The sequence below is a fragment of the Perognathus longimembris genome, chromosome 6 (assembly GCF_023159225.1).
Source record: "Perognathus longimembris pacificus isolate PPM17 chromosome 6, ASM2315922v1, whole genome shotgun sequence".
Lineage (NCBI taxonomy): Eukaryota > Metazoa > Chordata > Mammalia > Rodentia > Heteromyidae > Perognathus > Perognathus longimembris.
The window spans coordinates 6,804,321-6,824,165 of NC_063166.1; the positions used below are offsets into that span (position 1 = coordinate 6,804,321).

The window sequence follows — 19,845 nt, forward strand, 5'->3', positions numbered from 1 at the left end:
AATAAAAGATGATTTAGAATTCTCATATGTACCTATTTCATAAAATAGAATTCATTTGGAGTTTCTTTCTATGTGGCAATATAGATCTGTTTGTAGAAAAGTTCTGTATACAAACAATGAGATGTGGCTTAGTGGTAGAGTGCTTGCCTAGCATGCATGAAGCCCTGGGTTCGATTCCTCAGCACCACATATACAGAAAAAATCAGAAGTGGTGCTGTGTCTCAAGTGGTAGAGTGCTAGCCTTGAGCAAAAAGAAGCCAGGGACAGTGCTTGGGCCCCAAGTTTAAGCTCCAGCACTGGCAAAAACAAACGAACAAACAATGAGGAGAAGGGATTGTAAGCTGTTAGGGGAAGGAAGAACTCAGTAATGTACATATATATATTTTTTTTACTTGCACTTTATATATTACTTAATTATCAAAGCAACCTTGTATTCAGAAAATACTGTCTGTGAAAGATCCTCTAACAGTTTCAGTGGAATTCATATCCACTCTTTTTACTATAGTGGACCCTCCCTAAAGCACCACCTCCCTGAGATTTCTTCAAAAGAAAATATGGAGAAAATACTTGTAAAACCTGTGTGCTGGGCATGATGGCGCATGCCTGTAATCTTAGCATTTGGGAGGTAGAAGCAGAAAGATCATGAGTTTGAGAACAGATTGAGCTCTGTAATGAGATCTTACCTCAGACAAAAACCCCTATGTGTATTTTCATTTTCCTTAGGAAACTTAACCCCTAGGAGAAAAGAAACAATTATATGGAGACGCCCTATCCATAATTTAATAATATGGTTAATTCTTAAGGAAAATGTGATATATCTGTGGTATGTAGGTTGAGTTATTAGTCTCTAGGGTTCTAGGTAGTTTCTCCTGAAACAAGTGTGTTTTTATATTCATAATAATTCTTTTTGAAAGTTTTAGCTAAGATTTATGTTAAATAACAAGGGTAAAGTAGGAAGAAATGGAGGAGAGAGAAACATTTTCTGTTCCTCCTGCAGGACATGGGAGTTGAGATCCCTATATCTTTTTCTGGAACTGGGGCTTGAACTCAGTTTTTTAGTGCTATCCCTTAGCTTTTTCGGTCAAGGATGGCACTCTGCCACTTGAGCCACACCTCCACTTGTGGCTTCTTGGAGATTCATTGGCGCTAAGTCTTACCTGACTTTCCTGTCTGGTCTGGCTTTGAAACAAAATCTTCCCATCTCAGTAGCTAGACATGGGCCACCAAGGGCCTGGTTCTCCTATGGCTTATTTGGGAAAAGCTCTTTTGCCTGAAAAGAATAGCATTCCACGGGACAAAAGGTTCAGAATAGCATCGTCTTTTGAGTACCAGTTGTATGTGTCAGGTAGTTTCGCTCATGTTAATGAGCCCAGAAAGATGGGACCTATAGACCAGAACATACACACAGCCATCTTTTGTACCTTGAGTCTCTCACTTTGCTCCTAGTTTCTTGTCCACTTCCATCCTCTTACCAATTAGGAAGTCAATTGAACATGAGCACAAATGGAATAAATGGGCTCCCTCCCAGTCCCCATTAGCTGCCTCATGTACTCGCCTGGGGTGGCAGAGCTAGTTGAAGCTTCATGATGCCAGTGCTGGTAGCTGTCAGGTCCTTCACAGTATTCCCACTTCTCCCTCCTCTGATTGCTTGCAGAGATTGCTCTTCATTTTATTTTCATAAGTTCCTTTAAAAAATGTTGATGTGTGTGTTTATATAAACATTTATTTATTTAAAATGTGCTGATCCTGAGGCTTGAACTCTGGACCGTAAACTCTTGCTCAGCTTTTTTTGCTCAAGGCTGGTGTTCTACCATTTACATGATGCCTCCAGTTTCAAAAGTGCTGGGTTGTTTTTTTTAATATGCTTAAGATTCATAACCATTATGTGGTATTTTGCAGACTTTGAAATATATGGATAAAAAACATTTTTACATGCATACTGAGCAGCCATTGTTTTGAGTTTCAGCATCTAATATTTTGGTATACATGATTTTCCTAGAGTACACCTATACATACATGGTCATAAATTGTTTTAATTTTATTTCTTGCTTTAACCTGTTGTTAGGGCATTGTCACTCTTGTGTTCTCAGTAAGATCATATTTGCTAAGGTTAAAAGTTGAGTATCTCGGGCTGGGGATATAGCCTAGTGGCAAGAGTGCCTGCCTCGGATACACGAGGCCCTAGGTTCGATTCCCCAGCACCACATATACAGAAAACGGCCAGAAGCGGCGCTGTGGCTCAAGTGGCAGAGTGCTAGCCTTGAGCGGGAAGAAGCCAGGGACAGTGCTCAGGCCCTGAGTCCAAGGCCCAGGACGGCCAAAAAAAAAAAAAAAAAAAAAAAGTTGAGTATCTCTGGGCACTGGTGGCTCACGCCTGTAATCCTAGGTACTCAGGAGGCTGAGATCTGAGGATCATGGTTTGAAGCCAGCCCAGGGAGGAAAGTCTGTTAGACTCTTACCTCCAATAATCTACTCAGAAAAGGCCAGAAGTGGTGCTGTGGCTCTAAGTGGTAGAGCACTAGCCTTGAGCAAAAGAACTCAGGGACAGCACCCAGGCCCTGAGTTCAAACACTACAAATGACAAAAAACCAAAAGTGATGTAACACATAAAAACTCTGGGTCTTTATGCTTTTCTTTCAGAAGACTGATGCCTCTCAGGAGTCCAAGGTAAGTGCTCCTTGTGAACTGGAAAAAGACTGAGACTTTGAGGTCCTGGATGCGTCTACCTACACCTAAGCTTTGCGAGCGGGATTTTTTTGTTTTGTTCTTTCTTTTGGCCACTTATAGTGGGAGGGACATAAAATGGCAATATTTATTTTAATATTTATGATTCCTTGAAACAGTCACACATATCTGTATTGTTTATATGTGTCCACCAGTGCCGCGTGCTAGGGATTAAACCCAGGACCTCACACGTGCTAGGCAAGAGCTCTACACTTGAGCTATGCCCTAGATACTTTTTAGAATTTTGGTTTTAAGAAAGAATCGTCTTCCTTTTGCTTAGGCTGGCCTTGAACTTGAGGTCCTCCTGGAGGGAAGAAAGCTTTCTGAGTAATTGTAATTATTGGCTTGCACCACCAAGCCCCAACCAGTATAGTCTTATTGCTGGATGCTGAGAATGCCATTTGTTAAGAAATCTATGTATTGAAATCCTTTGAGTTCTCTTATCAGCAGTTGTTAGATGAGTACAGTTTTTTCGAAACCATTTTCTTTTCAGAATTAACAAATGTAAGTTCGGTTGTAACAACTCCCTTGTCTGTTAGTACCTTATGATCAAAAGTGATTTTGTGCAGGCTCAAGCACACTGTCGAGTAGGAACGGCAGCACTGAGTACTCTGGCAGGCTACATTGACTGGGTATCCATGGTTCACATCACCACCGAAAACTGTAAGCTCCTGGAGGTGCTATGCTTGCTTCTGAGTGAACAAGAGCTTCAGTTGGGAGCTGCTGAGTGTCTACTCATTGCAGTCAGCAGAAAAGTAAGTTACTCCTTCACACTGACTTGTCTTGAATCTCTGAGCCAGGGTCATATGTGGGTTTAGTGGCAGACACTTAAAGCTTTAGACACAGGTTCAGTATTACAGAGATCCATTGGCAGAGTATATACAGATTTGTAGTTCTGCTTGGTTCTTGAACTAACCATGATTCTTGACACCTCACACTTAGATAAAAGTAATGTGAATGTCTAAAGCTCATTGCCACATCAATGAATCTTAAATGGAAGCTTGCATTAGCTTTGTATTTGTCTTGGCTTACAACAGAACTGTACCTTCTATCTAGGAATATTAGCTCCCAATGTAGTTTTCTTGGTTGCATCAAATTCTCGTATCATCATTCTTGTCCAACATCTTGGCAATAAACACCTTACCCAGATTTGGTTTTAAAGAGCTGGCTTTTTTTTTTTCTAGTATTCAGCATATCCTGGGGTATTTGAGAAACTGTCAGGATGCTATATTTTACTGTGCAAGTATAGAAGGAAGTCAGTATTTGAGGCTTTTAATAATACAGTCATCTGATTGTTTTCCCCTAAAATTGGGTCTAGGGCAAATTGGAAGACCGGAAGCCCTTGATGGTCTTATTTGGAGATGTTGCCATGCATTACATACTCTCTGCTGCACAGTGAGTAGCTTGCCTTGGCGGGGATTTGCAGGGAAGAAGGGTGGTTCCAGTTCTTTGCTTGGTTGGGGTGTTGATCTTAGTGATTAAACCTAGTACCTTTGGCATGCTAAGCATATCATCTACCACTGAGCTGTACTCCTAGCCCTGCATTGTGTTTTCTAGTATCTTTGTCTTCTAGTATCTATGTCATATAGACATATCTTAGTTCGTACCTAAGTGATAGCAGCCAACTAATAGCATTTATGAATAAGAAAATAGATAGTCTTACAGGTACTTGCTTGAAAATCTTACCCTGGAAATAAAGTATGGTCATCAACTCAGCACCCATTAACTTTCACAATTCTCCCAGGTGACTCATCTCATCTCCTTCATTCTCTGTTCTCTTGATAATCGCCAGGCCCCCAAGTAGCCTTGGTGAGTAGGCCTGAGGTTTTGTGTCAGGTGAACTTGGATTGCAGATGGTTAAGGTCATAGCAACACCCACTTTTTTTTTGGTCATACATTCTCATTGTTATTATAAAGGTGTACAGAGGGGTTACATTTACATAAGTTAGGTAAGTACATAGGTGAGTACATTTCTTTTTGGACAGTGTCACTCCTTCCCTTGTTCTCTTCTTGTTCTTCTTCTCGTTCTCCCATCCACAAGTTGTATAGTTCATTTTCAACATAGTACAACATTGGTTTTTAATAAGCATCCAAAAGTCATTGTAAAGTATGTTTCTCTTATTCACAATTATGTTTTAAAGCAACACCCACTTTTTGATACTCTCCTCTTAGCTTTGTGAGATACATATTACTTACTTAAAATCTCCCTCCCTCCTCCCTCTTCCCATTCTTGCCCATTTTGCATATAGGGGCTTGCATTTGTTAGTTAGGCATTCTAACACTTGAAGTCACACTTCCAACCCTTAAAAATATCTGACTTTAATTCCTAAGGAAACTGCAGCTCCATTTTTCCTCTCCAGTCTTGGGGCTTGTATTCAGGGCCTGGGTTCTGTCCCTGGGCTCTTTTGCTCAAGGCTAGCATTCTACTACTTTGAGCCACAGGTCAACCTCTGGTTTTCTGGAGATGAGAGTCACATGGCTTTTCCTGCCCAGGCCGGCTTTGAACTGTAATCCTCAAATCTCAGCCTCCTGAGTGAGAACGGAGAGTGAATTGCTCGTATGACACATTCGTTTCTCAGTGTTGGGTTTTTTTGTTTGTTTGTTTGTTTTTTGGCCAGTCCTGGGGCTTGGACTCAGGGCCTGAGCATTGTCCCTGGCTTCTTGTTCAAGGCTAGTACTCTGCCACTTGAGCCACAGCGCCACTTCTGGCCATTTTCTGTGTATGTGGTGCTGGGGAGCTGAACCCAGGGCCTCATGTATACGAGGCAAGCACTCTTGCCACTAGGCCATATCCCCAGCCCAGTGTTGGGTTTTTTTTAAGACCTTAATAATAATCAGATTTGAATAGTAAAGCATAATGCACAGACAGCTTGATTTAATGGAATTCTATGACTTGTCTTGCTGTGCATCTAATCCCATTGTTGTCTCTCCTACAGGACTGCTGATGGAGGAGGCTTGGTAGAAAAACAGTACGTCTTTCTGAAGAGACTCTGTCAGGTGTTGTGTGCACTGGGCAGTCAGCTGTGTGCACTGCTGGTAAGCTAGCTCTTGTTATCTGTAGAGATTTGAGCTGCTTAGTTGTATTGTGAGAACTGTGTTTTTAATGTTTTTATAAACATTCATAGATATCCTTGAAGTTATCCTGATTCAACACTGTCCTACACATTAATGTACATTAAGTTATTTTTGTAGGGTCTAAGTGATAAAACTTTGTTTTATTACTTCTTTCAATAAGAGTAGCCACCTTTGTTATTTACACCAGTATATTTGGCTTTATGGTGAGTTTGAGCACTTGTTAGACCCAAGTCTGCTGGACACTTTACCTGTCTTAAGTTCTATTAAAACATGTAATGCAGACTTGAATCCCTTTTCCAGGGGGGTGTAGCTCAGTGGTAGAGGACTTCCTACTCCCAATATAAAGAATTTTTTTTTTTTTTGAAAAAATCTGTTTGATTGACCTGGAAAAACTTGCTTTTTAAGGGGATATTTAAGTGATGCTTGCAAATTAGAAATTAGACTATTAGAACTCACGTTTGTATTTGATGCATTGTTCTTTTCTGGTGGTTAAACAATGTCAGAAAGAATAGATTGAAATATAAGAAATAAAGGGGGGGGGGCTGGGAATATGGCCTAGTGGCAAGAGTGCTCGCCTTGTATACATGAAGCCCTGGGTTCGATTCCTCAGCACCACGTGATCAGAAAAAGCCAGAAGTGGCACTGTGGCTCAAGTGGCAGAGTGCTAGCCTTGAGCAAAAAGAAGCCAGGGACAGTGCTCAGGCCCCGAGTCCAAGGCCCAGGACTGGCAAAAAAATAAAAAAAGAAAGAAAGAAAAGGGGATACTTATAAAAATACGAATAAGCTAATTGAGAAATAATATGGGGTTTTTGTTGTTTTATTGTGTGTGTGTGTGTGTGTGTGTGTGTTGTCCTGGGCTTTGAACTCAGGGCCTCAGACTTAGTAGACAGGTGTTCTACCACTTGAGCCACACTCAGCTCTCTTCTTTCTTTTTTTTTTTTTTTGGCTAGTACTGACTTGGGGGCGGGCTTGAACTTGGGCCTTGAACTCAAATGCTTAGCTTTTTCACTCAGAGTTGGTATTCTACTACTTTAGCCACTTGTGGGTTCTTTTTGTTTTTGTTTGTTTTTTGCTGGTTAATTGGAAATAAGTCTCACAGACTATTTTGCCCAGGCTGGCTTTGAATCACAATCCTCAGATCTCAGCCTCCTGATAGCTAGAATACAGGTGTGAGCCACTAGCGCCCAAGCCAGCTCTTTTATCCTTATTTTATTTTTGTTCTAGTCGTTTTTTTGATCGGGAGTGGGGGGGGGTCTCACATTTTTGGCTGTGGTCAGCCTCCAGCCCAATTGCCCTACTCGTACCTCCTAGTAGCTGGGATTACAAGGGTAAACCACTGGCTTGTTTGCTCACTCTCCCTTTTCTCATCCCCAAACTACAATCCTCTCAAGTATTACGCTACCATTCAATTCAAAACCCCAGTTCAGAACTTTTCCCAGAGGTTGAGTTACCTGTATGTATTACTTGCTACTTCTTCTTTGGTTACTTCTCTGTGAGCACCATTAACGTAGTGGTCTTTTTCTCCCACAGGGCGCAGATTCTGATACAGAAACACCAGCAAACTTTGGAAAATATCTGGAATCTTTTCTTGCTTTCACAACCCACCCGAGTCAGGTAAACGTCTATTGTTTCTATAGAAAACTTTAGTTGATGTCTGCTAGACTGCATAGTAATCTTGGAAGTCCTTAAAGTGAGTTTTTTCTTTGTTTTTGTCTTGTTTTGCCTTAGTTTCTGCGCTCTTCGACACAGATGACCTGGGGAGCGTTGTTCAGGCATGAAACCCTCTCTCGTGATCCTGTGCTGTTAGCAATAATACCAAAATACCTTCGTGCTTCTATGACTAACTTGGTTAAGGTATATAATGGGAATTTAAACGTGTGTAGTGTAGGTGAATATGCCTAAGACTTGGAGTGGCACTTAAGATTCTATTGGGTTAGGTGCTAGGGACGTGGTCTATGACCATCCAATGTGATAATCTCTTCAGGACTTGAAGACAAAATTATCTGAATGGTTTGAAAGTGTAGTAAAGGAAAATGAAGTCAGGAACATTTTAAGTGGGACTAATATAAGTATTGTTCCTGAAAGGTAGGCGCATGAGAATGGAGTGAGAAAGGAAGCCATGATTGATGAGATCTGCTAAGAGCTCTTGGGGCTGACAGATTCTCTTTTTGGTTGGTCGTGTGGCTTGAACTCTGGGTCTGGGCGCTATTCCTGAGCTCTTCAGCTCAAGGCTATCACTACCATTTGAGCCACACCACTTCTGGTTTTCTGGTGGCTAATTAGAGATAAGAGTCTCATGGACTTTTCCAGCAGGAAAGTCGGGGCTGACTTTGAACCGTGATCCTCAGATCTCAGCCTCCTGAGTAGCTAGGATTATAGATGTGAACCACCAGTGCTCAGCTACAGATTCTTCATCTTGATTTTTAAATCCAAAGCTTGGACTCTATTTAAGAATCCCCTTGTTAGCTCTAGAATTTTAGCGGGCTAGGAATATGGCCTAGTGGCAAGAGTGCTTGTCTCATATACATGAAGTCCTGGGTTCAATTCCCCAGCACCACATATATCAAAAAGGCCAGAAGTGGCTCTGTGGCTCAAGTGGCAGAGTGCTAGCCTTGAGCAAAAAAAAAAAAAAAAAAAGCTAGGGACAGTGCTCCGGCCCTGAGTCCAAGCCTCAGGCAACAACAACAACAACAAAGAATTTGGACTTCGCCTAGCACAGGCTCTGTCAGGGTCTTCAGAGCTTTTCTCCATGTATGAGGGCCTGAACTCAAGGCAGGAGCTCTACCCCTGAGCCATGCTTTCAGCACATCATCAGTACTTTTTTAAAAACAAAGCATAAAGAATTCTACATGTATATAGAATACAACTAGTTGTAAGTTCTTTTTTTTTTTTTTCTTATTGTGTGCTAAATTATCATGTTGTCTTGGATACCTTGACACTCACAGGCCCTTCCTAAATTTCAGAATGTAATTCCTCCTCAGGAACTTGGGAGAGAGCCTCAGCTGAAAGCACTTCGTTACCTGTTACTCTGAGGAACACTGCATGGACAAACTGGGTTTGGGCTAGATTAGAGCAGTCACAAAATATCCTGAATGAACCTTAATTCTTTAAAAATAAATTGCAAAGTACTTGAACTTTGAATCTTACCCATAACCAAGACTGATTTAATCTTTTTCTTTCCAGATGGGCTTTCCTTCCAAGACAGATAATCCCAGCTGTGAATATTCTCGCTTTGATTTTGATAGTGACGAGGACTTCAATGCTTTCTTTAACTGTAAGTGACATTGGCCTGAGACTTTCTCCCAGTACTGATAGCATGCCATCTGCTACTGTTGTGCCAAGTCGCAAGACCACCCCCTAGAAGACCACCGAGATTCAGACACTCCGAAATGCAAAAGCAAGGCAAGGCTTTATTTAACGAGCTGCCAACTCGGGCCTCGTCCTACCCACCGACACAGCGGAGGTTAGGAGGACGCCCCGAGCTGTGATTACACAGGGCTTATAAAGGCAAAGAACAAGGTTACAACAATCAGCTGTGCAAGCAAGATTAGAACACAGGTACAAATCTCATTGGCTCAGGGTTCGATTCTAAAATGGGATTCACGTGGTGGGGCCTGACTTCAAAGTCTGGCACCTCATTTCCCCCTTTTTCTTTTTGGTACCTTGGGAGCCAATCATGGCTCCATTCTGTCCATTTCAATGGCTTGCATGTCTAGGGGATGATATAGAGGTAAGGCATGGGCCAGTAGGGCCAAAAGTAGTATCCGAAAATAACTCTGGTCCCTCGGTTTTAAAGGGGGGCTGATGGGTGAAGATCATCCATCTTCTGTAACTTCTTCAGGCTGACTCAGGGGCGTTGACCTCACCCAGCCAGGAACCTATAACCCTAGTCTACTTTAACAAGGGACTGCAGGATTCACCTCACTTGGGAGTGAGCTGCCAAAATAACATTAACACCAGCCAGGGTAGTAAGGAAAGAAGGCAAAAAGAAAATTATAACAATATTCAGTCTAACTTTCTTTTCTTGAGGCGAAGGCAAAGCGGCCCAGCTGGCTGCTTGGAGACCTCCCATGTTCCATCATGGTAGTTATCATCCAGGGCAAAGGGGTCAGCTGGCCTGGCGTGGAAGCAATGAACCCAAGTGGCGATGCCGTCCAGGGTCCCCTCCACCGTGGTTAATCTGTTGATTGGGGGCATTGGCAAGCTGACAGGCCTTTAACAGATCTCAATAAGGACACAACACAATCTCAGGTCTACAAGCTTTCTTTCCTAAACAGATGTATCAACTTAAAATTCTTACTGCCAGTCAGGGCTTTGAGTAAATGCAGGGGGTGAGATTTTAATCTATCCTCTCATTTAACAAACTTACCCTTACCAACCACTATCACATATGACTGGCAAATTCCTGCCCAGTAGACAGACATGGGCACTGGAAAGGCATGCTTATGAACTATTCTTCTAGGACTTCCCAGCTTTAACTTTTGAAAGGCCAACAGTAGTGACTCTAGGATCTGACACCATCTCTGCCATCCAAGCAGTGGCTTACTGCCTCTGGATGCTCCATCACTTTTGTCCCAGGAGGAGTGACTTTCCACTGACTTGGACTCAGGGCCTGAGCGCTGTCCCTCAGCTCTCCAGCTCAAGGCTAGCACCCTACCACTTTGAGCTCCACACAACTCCGTTCCCAGCACTCTGCTGGCTGATTAGAGACAAGTCTCTCACAGGGACCTTTCTTTGCCCGGGCTGGCTTCGAACCGCAGATTTCAGATCAATGAGTCTTATAAGGGGCCACTTTACTCCAATTATAAGCAACAAGGTGGTCCACACAGTAGTAGTTTTTAAGCATGCTCTCTTACCTGGAACTTATTAAGGGTCAGTATTAGATCTTGACAAACTTGTAGGAATCACCTGTGCTTCTCTGTGGGCCTGCTGGAAACTGTTACAAAAAACCTACAAAGAAGCTGGAATGGCAATTAAACATTTTGGTAGCCATAATTCTCCTTTTCTCACTTTGCAATAATTATTTAGGACAATTTTACTTCCAAATTTCTTATCTAGAAATGTATTCTTGATTTCCAAAGCCTTTTTAACACTAACACAACACTTTAGCTTTTATCTGCATCGGAAAAACTGAAGCTCACAGGCAATCTGAAACCAGGTGCCGCCCTTTGCTTTTGGGCTGCTTGTTTCAAAAGAGCCTTTTTTTTTTTTTCTTCAGTCCCAGTTACTGCATGGCATGAAGACCTTTGAATTTAAACTTAGTTTTGCATCATACTGCAGTCTTGAACATGTTCACACTCACACATGCACACACACATACATTTTCAAAAGATCTTAAAGCGCGCTGAATAAGCATCGGCCGTACATTTTTTTTTTTTTTTTTTTTTTTTTTGGCCAGTCCTGGGCCTTGGACTCAGGGCCTGAGCACTGTCCCTGGCTTCTTCTTGCTCAAGGCTAGCACTCTGCCACTTGAGCCACAGCGCCGCTTCTGGCCGTTTTCTGTATATGTGGTGCTGGGGAATCGAACCTAGGGTCTCGTGTATCCGAGGCAGGCACTCTTGCCACTAGGCTATATCCCCAGCCCCGGCCGTACATTTTAAGACAAAAACCTTTAGCAAATGATTTTAGCATTCTCCAGCCTCATTTTCCAGGGCTTGATAGTTTTAGTAAAACATTTTTAGTCTTAGTAAAACATCTTAGCGCACCAAACAATTTTCTGCTTAAGAAGGCTGGGTGGGGGTCCCCCAGAGTTTTTTTTTTTGCGGACATTCTCACTGATTGACTGATAGTGGGCTGTCACCTGCACATCCCTCCGGTGAGCCAAAGTCAAGTCCAGGGGAGTGGAAGGAACGTTCCCCATCATCCATTTGTCAGTCAGGCACAGTGCAAGAAAGAAACACACAAAAATGAGCTATCTCCTTAACCTCCCTCCAGTGAGCTAGGATCAAGTCTAGGGGGCTAGATGGAGGTCCTCAAGATAGAACGTTATCCATAGCTCTGATCAGATGTTCAGTCCAAAAGGCTACAAAAAACAAAACAATTAATACAAAAGGAGGAAAACACACAGGCCTGAGAACAAGAAAAGCTACGAGTTGGAGATCTCCCAAGCTGGCCCACAACCTCCTACAAGGGTGCAGAAGGAATGGACCCGAGTTGGCCCACAACCTCCTGCAAGAAGGAGTGGACCCGCGTTGGCCCACAACCTCCTGCAAGGGTGCAGAAGGAGTGGACCCGAGTTACGCGTTGGAGATCTCCCAAGTTGGCCCACAACCTCCTGCCAGGGTACAGGAGGAGTGGACCCAAGTTGGCCCACAACCTCCTGCCAGATAAGCAGAAGGAGCAGACCCAAGTACAAGGTGGGCGGGTTGAGTCTCGTTTAGGAGGCCCTCCTGGTCAGTTCCGGCCAAAAACCAAACTGACTCGCGCCCTACAAGTATAAGCAAAAGCAAAACAGACAGACAAATTACAGGACAAGACAAATGAACAGCGCTGTTTTCTTACCTTCGGAGTCTGGGATCTCGGGGTCTCTGGGGCTATCCCGGACGAAATCCCAAATGTTGTGCCAAGTTGCAAGACCACCCCCTAGAAGACCACCGAGATTCAGACACTCCGAAATGCAAAAGCAAGGCAAGGGTTTATTTAACGAGCTGCCAGCTCGGGCCTCGTCCTACCCATCGACACAGCGGAGGTTAGGAGGAAGCCCCAAGCTGTGATTACACAGGGCTTATAAAGGCAAAGAACAAGGTTACAACCATCAGCTGTGCAAGCAAGATTAGAACACAGGTACAAATCTGATTGGCTCGGGGTTCGATTCTAAAATGGGGTTCACGTGGTGGGGCCTGACTTCAAAGTCTGGCACCTCACTACTATGGATCATGGTGCGCACTCGGGACTTGTATTAGCGATCCCCAAATCTGTGCGCACTTGGGACTTGTATTAGTGATCCCCAAATCTGTACAGTATCCTGCTTAGGCTCTGGCTTCCCATTGCAGGGGGGCGGTGGGTCACATTCCAGGCAGTCCACTCCCTCTTCCACCTCCGGCACAGTCTGTGGACACTGTTGCAAAGGGTAGAGAACATACATAAGATACATTTCATGTAAATGGATTTATAAAGGATGTGGTGTTTCCTGACTGCTTTCTTGTAGCATAGTTGTTTTTTAATGTATCCATATTGTAGCACGTGTAAGTACTTTGTTTCTTCTATCAGTTCATAGATATCTTTAGTGATTCTTTTTTACTTTTATGAATAATGCCACTGTGACTATTGGTTTACATGTGTTTGTATAAATGTGTTCTTGTTTTTTTGGGGTATGTAATAGCAGTTAAGATAAATTTGGCAATTCCACGCTTAGCATTGAGGGACTGCCAGGCTGTTTCCATAGCGGCCGTACCATTACCTGTTCCAATCCAATTCCTTATAATTTCCATAGAAAGAAAGGGAAGACTGTTTAGTTTGATCTAGCTGGTAAGATAACTTTTTTTTTTTTGCCAGTCCTGGGGCTTGGACTCAGGGCCTGAGCACTGTCCCTGGCTTCTCTTTGCTCAAGGCTAGCACTCTGCCACTTGAGCCACAGCGCCACTTCTGGCCATTTTCTGTATATGTGGTGCTGGGGAATTGAACCCAGGGCTTCATGTACACGAGGCAAGCGCTCTTGCCACTAGGCCATATCCCCAGCTGGTAAGATAACTTCTAAAGATAATTATTTTTGAAATTTTTTGGTCTAGGGATCTAGCTCGGGGTCAGAGTGCTTATCTAATATACAAGGTGCTAGGTTTGATCCCCAGCTCTGTTAAAAAAAAAAAAAAAATTCTCTTGCCAGGCATGGGTAGCTCATGCCTATAGTCTTAGCTACCAAAAGTCTGAAATCTGAGGATTATGATTGGAAGCCAGCCCAGGCAGGAAAGTCCATGAGACTCTTTATCTCCAGTCAATCACAAAAAAAAAGCCAGAAGTGGCACTGTGGCCCAATTGGTACAACACTAGTCTTGAGCAGAAGGAGCCCAGGGTCAGTGCGCAGGCCCAGAATCAAAAGCCCCAGGACCAGCACAAAATTTTTTTTTCTTTAACTGAAATGTTCTGGATTTAATAACTCAAGAAACCTATATTGAACAATTGTTGGATTCCAAACATAAGCCTGCAAGACAGTTTTGTGTTTTTTTTAACATTTTCCCCTTTGGATGGAACTTAACATGTGCCGGTTGTCCATTTATGTCCTTCCTTTGGCAGCTTCTCGAGCCCAGCAAGGAGAGGTGATGAGGTTGGCCTGTCGTTTGGATCCCAAAACCAGCTTCCAGATGGCGGGGGAGTGGCTGAAGTACCAGCTTTCAACTTCTGCTGAATCTGGGTCCATGAACTGTAAGTGTTGTTTATTACTGAACATTACTGTTGTATCAAAATAGTGTAGCTGTCAGACAGTATGCTAGTGCTGTTAAATAGCTTTATTACTGCATCACACTGCACCCTAGCGACTAAGTATTTTCTTTTGCAAATTCGTTTAAATTAGCATAAAAGTATCCCTGTCAGATTTGGAATTCTTTTTCTGTTCTAACAAAATCAGCCAGTTGTTGATTTTCCTGCTTTGTTCAGGGACCATTAAACAAATTGCACTTAACTTTTGAAAACTTTTCCAGCAAGTGTTTGCATATAGTAGTACTCCTAAATTCAGAGCCTTTGTGAAATCCCACTTAAAATCTTATTAACTCCCCTCTCCCCAAATGCATTGCCCAGTTAATTTCCCCTATACTCTTTGACTACTTGAGGGATGGGGATCTTGGGGCTTGAACTCAAAACCTGAGCACTGTCTGTGAGCTTTTTTGCTCAAGGCTAGCATCTCCCACTTGAACCACAGTTGTGCTGTTGGCTTTTTGATAGTTAATTAGAAATAAAAGTCTGACGGATTTTCCTGCCTGGGCTTGCTTTGAATCATGATCCAGCCTCCTGAGTAGCTAGGCGCCACCAGTGCTTGACCTTTGCCTAAGTTTAACCAACTCTCAAATGACCAGGTGGTCTTCTTCTAGGTGTGACCCCACTGTCTCTGTCATCTGTTGTCCTACCATGCTAATAAGTATTTGGTCTGTTTCAAATGCCTCTTCTCTAGCTGGAATTGGAGAGGGAAGCCTTTGCTCCATCTTCTCACCTTCATTTGTGCAGTGGGAAGCTATGACCTTTTTTCTGGAGAGTGTGATTAACCAGATGTTCAGAACAGTAGACAAAGAAGTAAGTATTTTTAATGTTGACTCTAATAATTTTGATCCCTTATAAGGTGATGCAGGGAATGCAAAAAAAAAATGTTCATCTTACAGAAGAGGAAACAGAGAGGTTAGATACCATCCTCAAATTCAACCAAATAAAGAAATCTCTGACTCTGTTACCTATATCATTTAGCGTCCATTTTAAGGGCATGTCAAGTTAAGTTTGAAAGCACACAGCCTCTCTTAAGATACCTTGTAGAGAAACACTGATGGTGATTTGCAGTTGGATAATCTTGAGAAGATTGTTATAAAGTATCCTTTTCAGTATGGCCGGTGGACTAGCATATGCATGTGGCTTGATGATGTCCCTTTCCGTGAGTAATGACGAATTTAAGATAATTAAGTTGCAGTTTCAGGGTAACTGCTTCTTGGTGTATTCTAGGTAAGTTGTGAAAAGGATCTGTACTGTAAAGTCTCCTGCAGATAAGTCCTCACAAAAGGTACATTAACAAATAATATCAGTGATGAATCTCATCTGCTTTTTTTTTTTTTGCCTGTCCTGGGACTTGAACTCTGGGTCAGGGTGCAATCTGGAACTTTTCCTCAAGGCTAGCACTGCACCTCTTCAGCTACGTTGCCACTTCCAGCTTTCTCTGTGATTAACTGGAGATAACAGTCTCAGGGACTTTCTTACCCAGCTAGTGTTGAACTGCAGTGCAGTCCTCGCATCTCAACCTTCTGAGAAGCTAGGATTATAGGTGTGAGCCACCGGCACCTGGCTCATCTACTTTATATTGATTCACTATATTTTGAAATGAAAGTATTCTGAGTTCCTCCCAAAATGCAGGTTAGAAATTCTATCTGGAGTCTGCATTTTTCTAAGTTGGATATTGTACAGGTTAAGTGGCATTTATAGATTTTATTTTTGGCCAGTCTTGAGGCTTGAATTCAGGGCCTGGGCACTGTCCCTGAGCTTCTTTTGCTCAAGGCTAGCACTCTGCCACTTGAGCCACAGCGCCACTTCCAGTTTTTCTGTTTATGTGGTGCTGAGGAATCGGAACCCTTACTTGCTAGTAGTGGCAGGAAGTGCATCATCCTGATAGGGCTATGGTAGCACCATTTAGGGGCTAAAGTAATGCTTGGAATTAAGAGTTGACAAGCAGTATATGAAATCATAAGTAATTGTGTTACTGTAGTTAAGGGAAATAGAGCCAACGTGGTTGTCTCTGGGTGTGGTAGCCATGTCGGCCTCCTTTTCACGTCTGCTTTCCAGGGGATTCCTGTCAGTGATGGCATAGAGCTCTTGCACATGGTCCTGAACTTTGACGTGAAGGACCCGCTCATCCTGTCCTGCGTCCTCACTAATGTCTCAGCACTCTTCCCATTTGTCACTTACAAACCGGAGTTCCTACCCCAGGTCTTCTCAAAGGTAAAGTCCTCCTTAGTAGATTTTATTTTGACATTTCTGAGCTAATTGTTTTTAATTTGGGGGAGGAAAGAAGTGGAGGGGGTTGAGATAGTCTTACTATATAGCCCAGGCTGGCTTCAGACTTCTGATCCTCCTGCCTCAGTCTCTCAAATACTGGGATTACAGGAATATGTTACTATGCCTAGCTCTAGATTTTGTAATTTTTTTTTTAGGTATAGGAGGCAAACTAAAAGAGAGCCATTGTTTACTCAGTATGTACTGAGTGCTTACTATGAGAATAACCATGCTAGTACCTTACCCTTTGGAATCAATGTAGGAAAACGCACATGAACGGACGTTGAACCTGAGTGGCAATACAATGACTAGACTCAGATACTGAGAAACAGAAAAGAATACTAAGGGAGAGTAAGAGAGTGGGAGTGAACTATCAGATTAGGAGGTATTTGTGACAGAGGAATAGTATAGTTTTCAGGTTTCTGGTTCAGTGAATTGGTAGCAGTAGAGCTACCATCTGAGGGGGAATGACAAATCAGGAGGGAGAACAGGAGTAAGAAAGAGAGAGCTATTTTAGAATCTTATGTTGAAAGTAAACAAGAGCATGTAAGGTGGAGACATCTTAATAAGTGGGGTTGAATTTGAAAGTCTAAACTCCAGAAAGCAATGAGATGTCGTCGTCGTCGTCATCATAGAAGTCTCAAGACTATAGAGGGGCATCATCATTATCATAGAAGTCCCAAGACTATCGAGGGGCTCGGAATGTAGCTTAGAGGCAGAGCACTTGCCTAGCATGCACGAAGCTCTGAGTTCAATTCCATATAAGCAGAAAAGGCTGGAAGCGGTACTGTGGCTTAAGTGGAAGAGCTCTAGCCTTGGGCACAAAGGGGCTCAGGAACAGAGCCCAGGCCCTGAGTTCAAGCCCCAGGACTGGCAAAACAAAAGAAGTTCCAACAAAGAGAATGTGAATACAGAAGAAGGGGATGAGTGTGAGTCAAGCAAAGAACCATAGGGGTCACCATTGCCCAAGGAGGAGCATAAAGGATAAAAAGCCCCAAAGAAGAAAAGGATGCTAGGAAATAAACCAGGTAGTGTGTTACACGCAGACCAGGACTTAAGTGGAGTTATTTACTGCAACAGAAACTCTCTCAGAGTTGGAGGATGCTCAGTGGGTTTCTTTTTTTTTTTTTTTCTTTTTTTTTTTTGCCAGTCCTGGGCCTTGGACTCAGGGCCTAAGCACTGTCCCTGGCTTCTTCCCGCTCAAGGCTAGCACTCCGCCACCTGAGCCACAGCGCCCCTTCTGGCCATTTTCCATATATGTGGTGCTGGGGAATCGAACCGAGAGCTTCATGTATAGGAGGCAAGCACTTGCCACTAGGCCATATTCCCAGCCCTCTCAGTGGGTTTCTTAATTGACCTTCAGCCCAGTTTATTAATTCCATCACAGAGGCCAAAGAAGCAGTTGTACTTATATTATACTTCTTTGAGTATAGAATAAGTGGGAAGTTCTACAATAGACCCAGAATGGGCAGGGAGCGGGAGGGGTGATACTGGGGTTGGTGGACTCAGGGCATTTGGCTAGGCAGGTGCTCTATGACTTCGGCCATACCTCCAGCCCAAATCATTCCAACTTTTGATGGAATGTAGAGAAGAGATGTGTTACTACATAGCTGAGCTGTCTGGGTGGCAGAATAGGTTGATATAAAACTCCATGACCTTTGACTTCACAACTTCAATTTATGTATTTATTATTTGTATTTTCTTTTCCTGGATTGTGGGTTTTATACTCAGGGTGTAGGCCCTGTCCCTGAGCTCTTTTGCTCAAGGCTAGCACTCTGTCACTTCAAGCCACAGCTTTACTTCCACTTTTCTGGTGGTTAAGTAGAGATAAGAGTCTCACAGACTGTTCTGCCCACGATCCTAGAGCTCAGTCTCCGGAGTAGCTAGGTAGGATTACAGGCATGAGCCCCCAGTGCCCTGGCCAAAGAATATTTTAATGATACAGTTGTTAGCCTCCAGCCTCTCATAGACATATTTGAGATAAATGGACATCTGAAAGTTGGCAATACCAAAGAAAAGCACTTTTTTAAGAAACTGGATTGTTAGTATGAATCTTCTTGGGATTTGTTCATAGTTACAATTTAAAACCAGATGAAGTGACTTTTTTTACTTTTTTTCTCTTCAGCTATTTTCATCTGTCACTTTTGAAACCGTTGAAGAAAACAAGGTAAGTTCACTAACTTTTTTCATTGTTGAGATGAGATCTCTATCCCAGGCTGGTATGGAACTTATGGTCCTTCTGCCTCAGCCCCTTGAGTGCTGGGATCATAGGTGTGGACTCTTCCTGGCTAAGACTGTTAACTGAACACTTGTGACTAATTTGGCAACAGTAGTACATTGTCTGGATTTCTGTGTGAGTGGAAATGGGTATGGTAGTAAGGTAGCTAGGGCAAATGTGAACACGTGTCACTCACGATGACTGTAAATATCATTATATTCTTAATGCCATTATATTCTTAAAATTGCAAGAATTCATTGTAATTGCCTCTGACAGAGCCACGTGTTGTTAAAAGTGGCTCTGGTCATTGAGCGTCTCTTCCCAGGCCCCCAGAACCCGGGCAGTGAGGAACGTGAGAAGACATGCTTGTTCCTCCATCATCAAGATGTGTCGTGACTACCCTGAGCTCGTGCTGGTAAGTTTCTGGGCCGCAGCTGAGTCACCACTGAAGCCTCTACAATATGGCCCTCGTGAAGAGAAAACTCACAAAAAGGGAAAAACGAGCCATATTTTTCTCACAATAAGCCATCTTGTATCATGCGTTCTTCTCTCTAGATTGTTGTGTTGTTTTTTTTAATGCAAGTAGTAGAGTGCTTGCCTAGTATATATAAAGTCCTGGGTACAATTCCCAGCACTGCATTAAACAAAACAAAACAAAAAAAGATTCTCTGTTTATTCCTATCACTTCAGAACTTTTTTTTTTTTGCCAGTCCTGGCGCTTGAACTCAGCCTGAGCACTGTCCCTGGCTTCTTTTTGCTCAAGGCTAGCACTCTACCACTTGAGCCATAGCGCTACTTCCAGCTTTCTTTACATATATGGTACTAAGGAATCGAACCCAGGGCTTCATGTATACGAGGCGAGCACTTTACCACTAGGCCATATTCCCAGCCCCATTCCAGGTCTCTTTAAATTAGCCTAAATTAGTTATAGACAAAGGAGTTAAAAGTGTTTCCATACATGTTTACAGTGTATTCCAATCAACTTCACACATTAATTGCTCTCCCTCTCCCTTCCCCTCTTTTCCAAACAATTTCAACAGGTTTCCTTTTATATTTTCATAGTTGCCAACAATGTTTCAACTCTGTTCATCCAATTATGTGATGTCCTTAATTATTCCTCCCGAATGATGTTCCTAATTTTGAGAAAAGCC

At 42.8% G+C, this 19,845-nt stretch overlaps 1 protein-coding gene and 1 long non-coding RNA gene across 2 annotated transcripts in view; one reads left to right on the top strand and one right to left on the bottom strand.

Annotated features, from left to right (window-relative positions):
* The window catches only part of Xpo5 (exportin 5), a 36,363-nt gene that overhangs the window by 5,210 nt on the left and 11,308 nt on the right, over positions 1–19,845 (top strand). The window contains exons 6-17 of the mRNA XM_048347700.1: positions 2,641–2,667; positions 3,294–3,479; positions 4,043–4,119; positions 5,661–5,760; positions 7,330–7,413; positions 7,528–7,653; positions 8,983–9,073; positions 14,029–14,157; positions 14,900–15,018; positions 16,267–16,422; positions 18,602–18,643; positions 19,020–19,109. Coding sequence (XP_048203657.1) covers positions 2,641–2,667; positions 3,294–3,479; positions 4,043–4,119; positions 5,661–5,760; positions 7,330–7,413; positions 7,528–7,653; positions 8,983–9,073; positions 14,029–14,157; positions 14,900–15,018; positions 16,267–16,422; positions 18,602–18,643; positions 19,020–19,109 — 1,227 coding nt within the window. The remainder of the gene's footprint in view (positions 1–2,640; positions 2,668–3,293; positions 3,480–4,042; positions 4,120–5,660; positions 5,761–7,329; positions 7,414–7,527; positions 7,654–8,982; positions 9,074–14,028; positions 14,158–14,899; positions 15,019–16,266; positions 16,423–18,601; positions 18,644–19,019; positions 19,110–19,845) is intronic.
* On the bottom strand, positions 8,970–12,712 carry LOC125352553. The gene is made up of 2 exons (XR_007211183.1): positions 12,667–12,712; positions 8,970–9,128 (listed from the first exon to the last, which is right to left on the bottom strand). It is a non-coding gene; the product is annotated as an uncharacterized LOC125352553 (long non-coding RNA).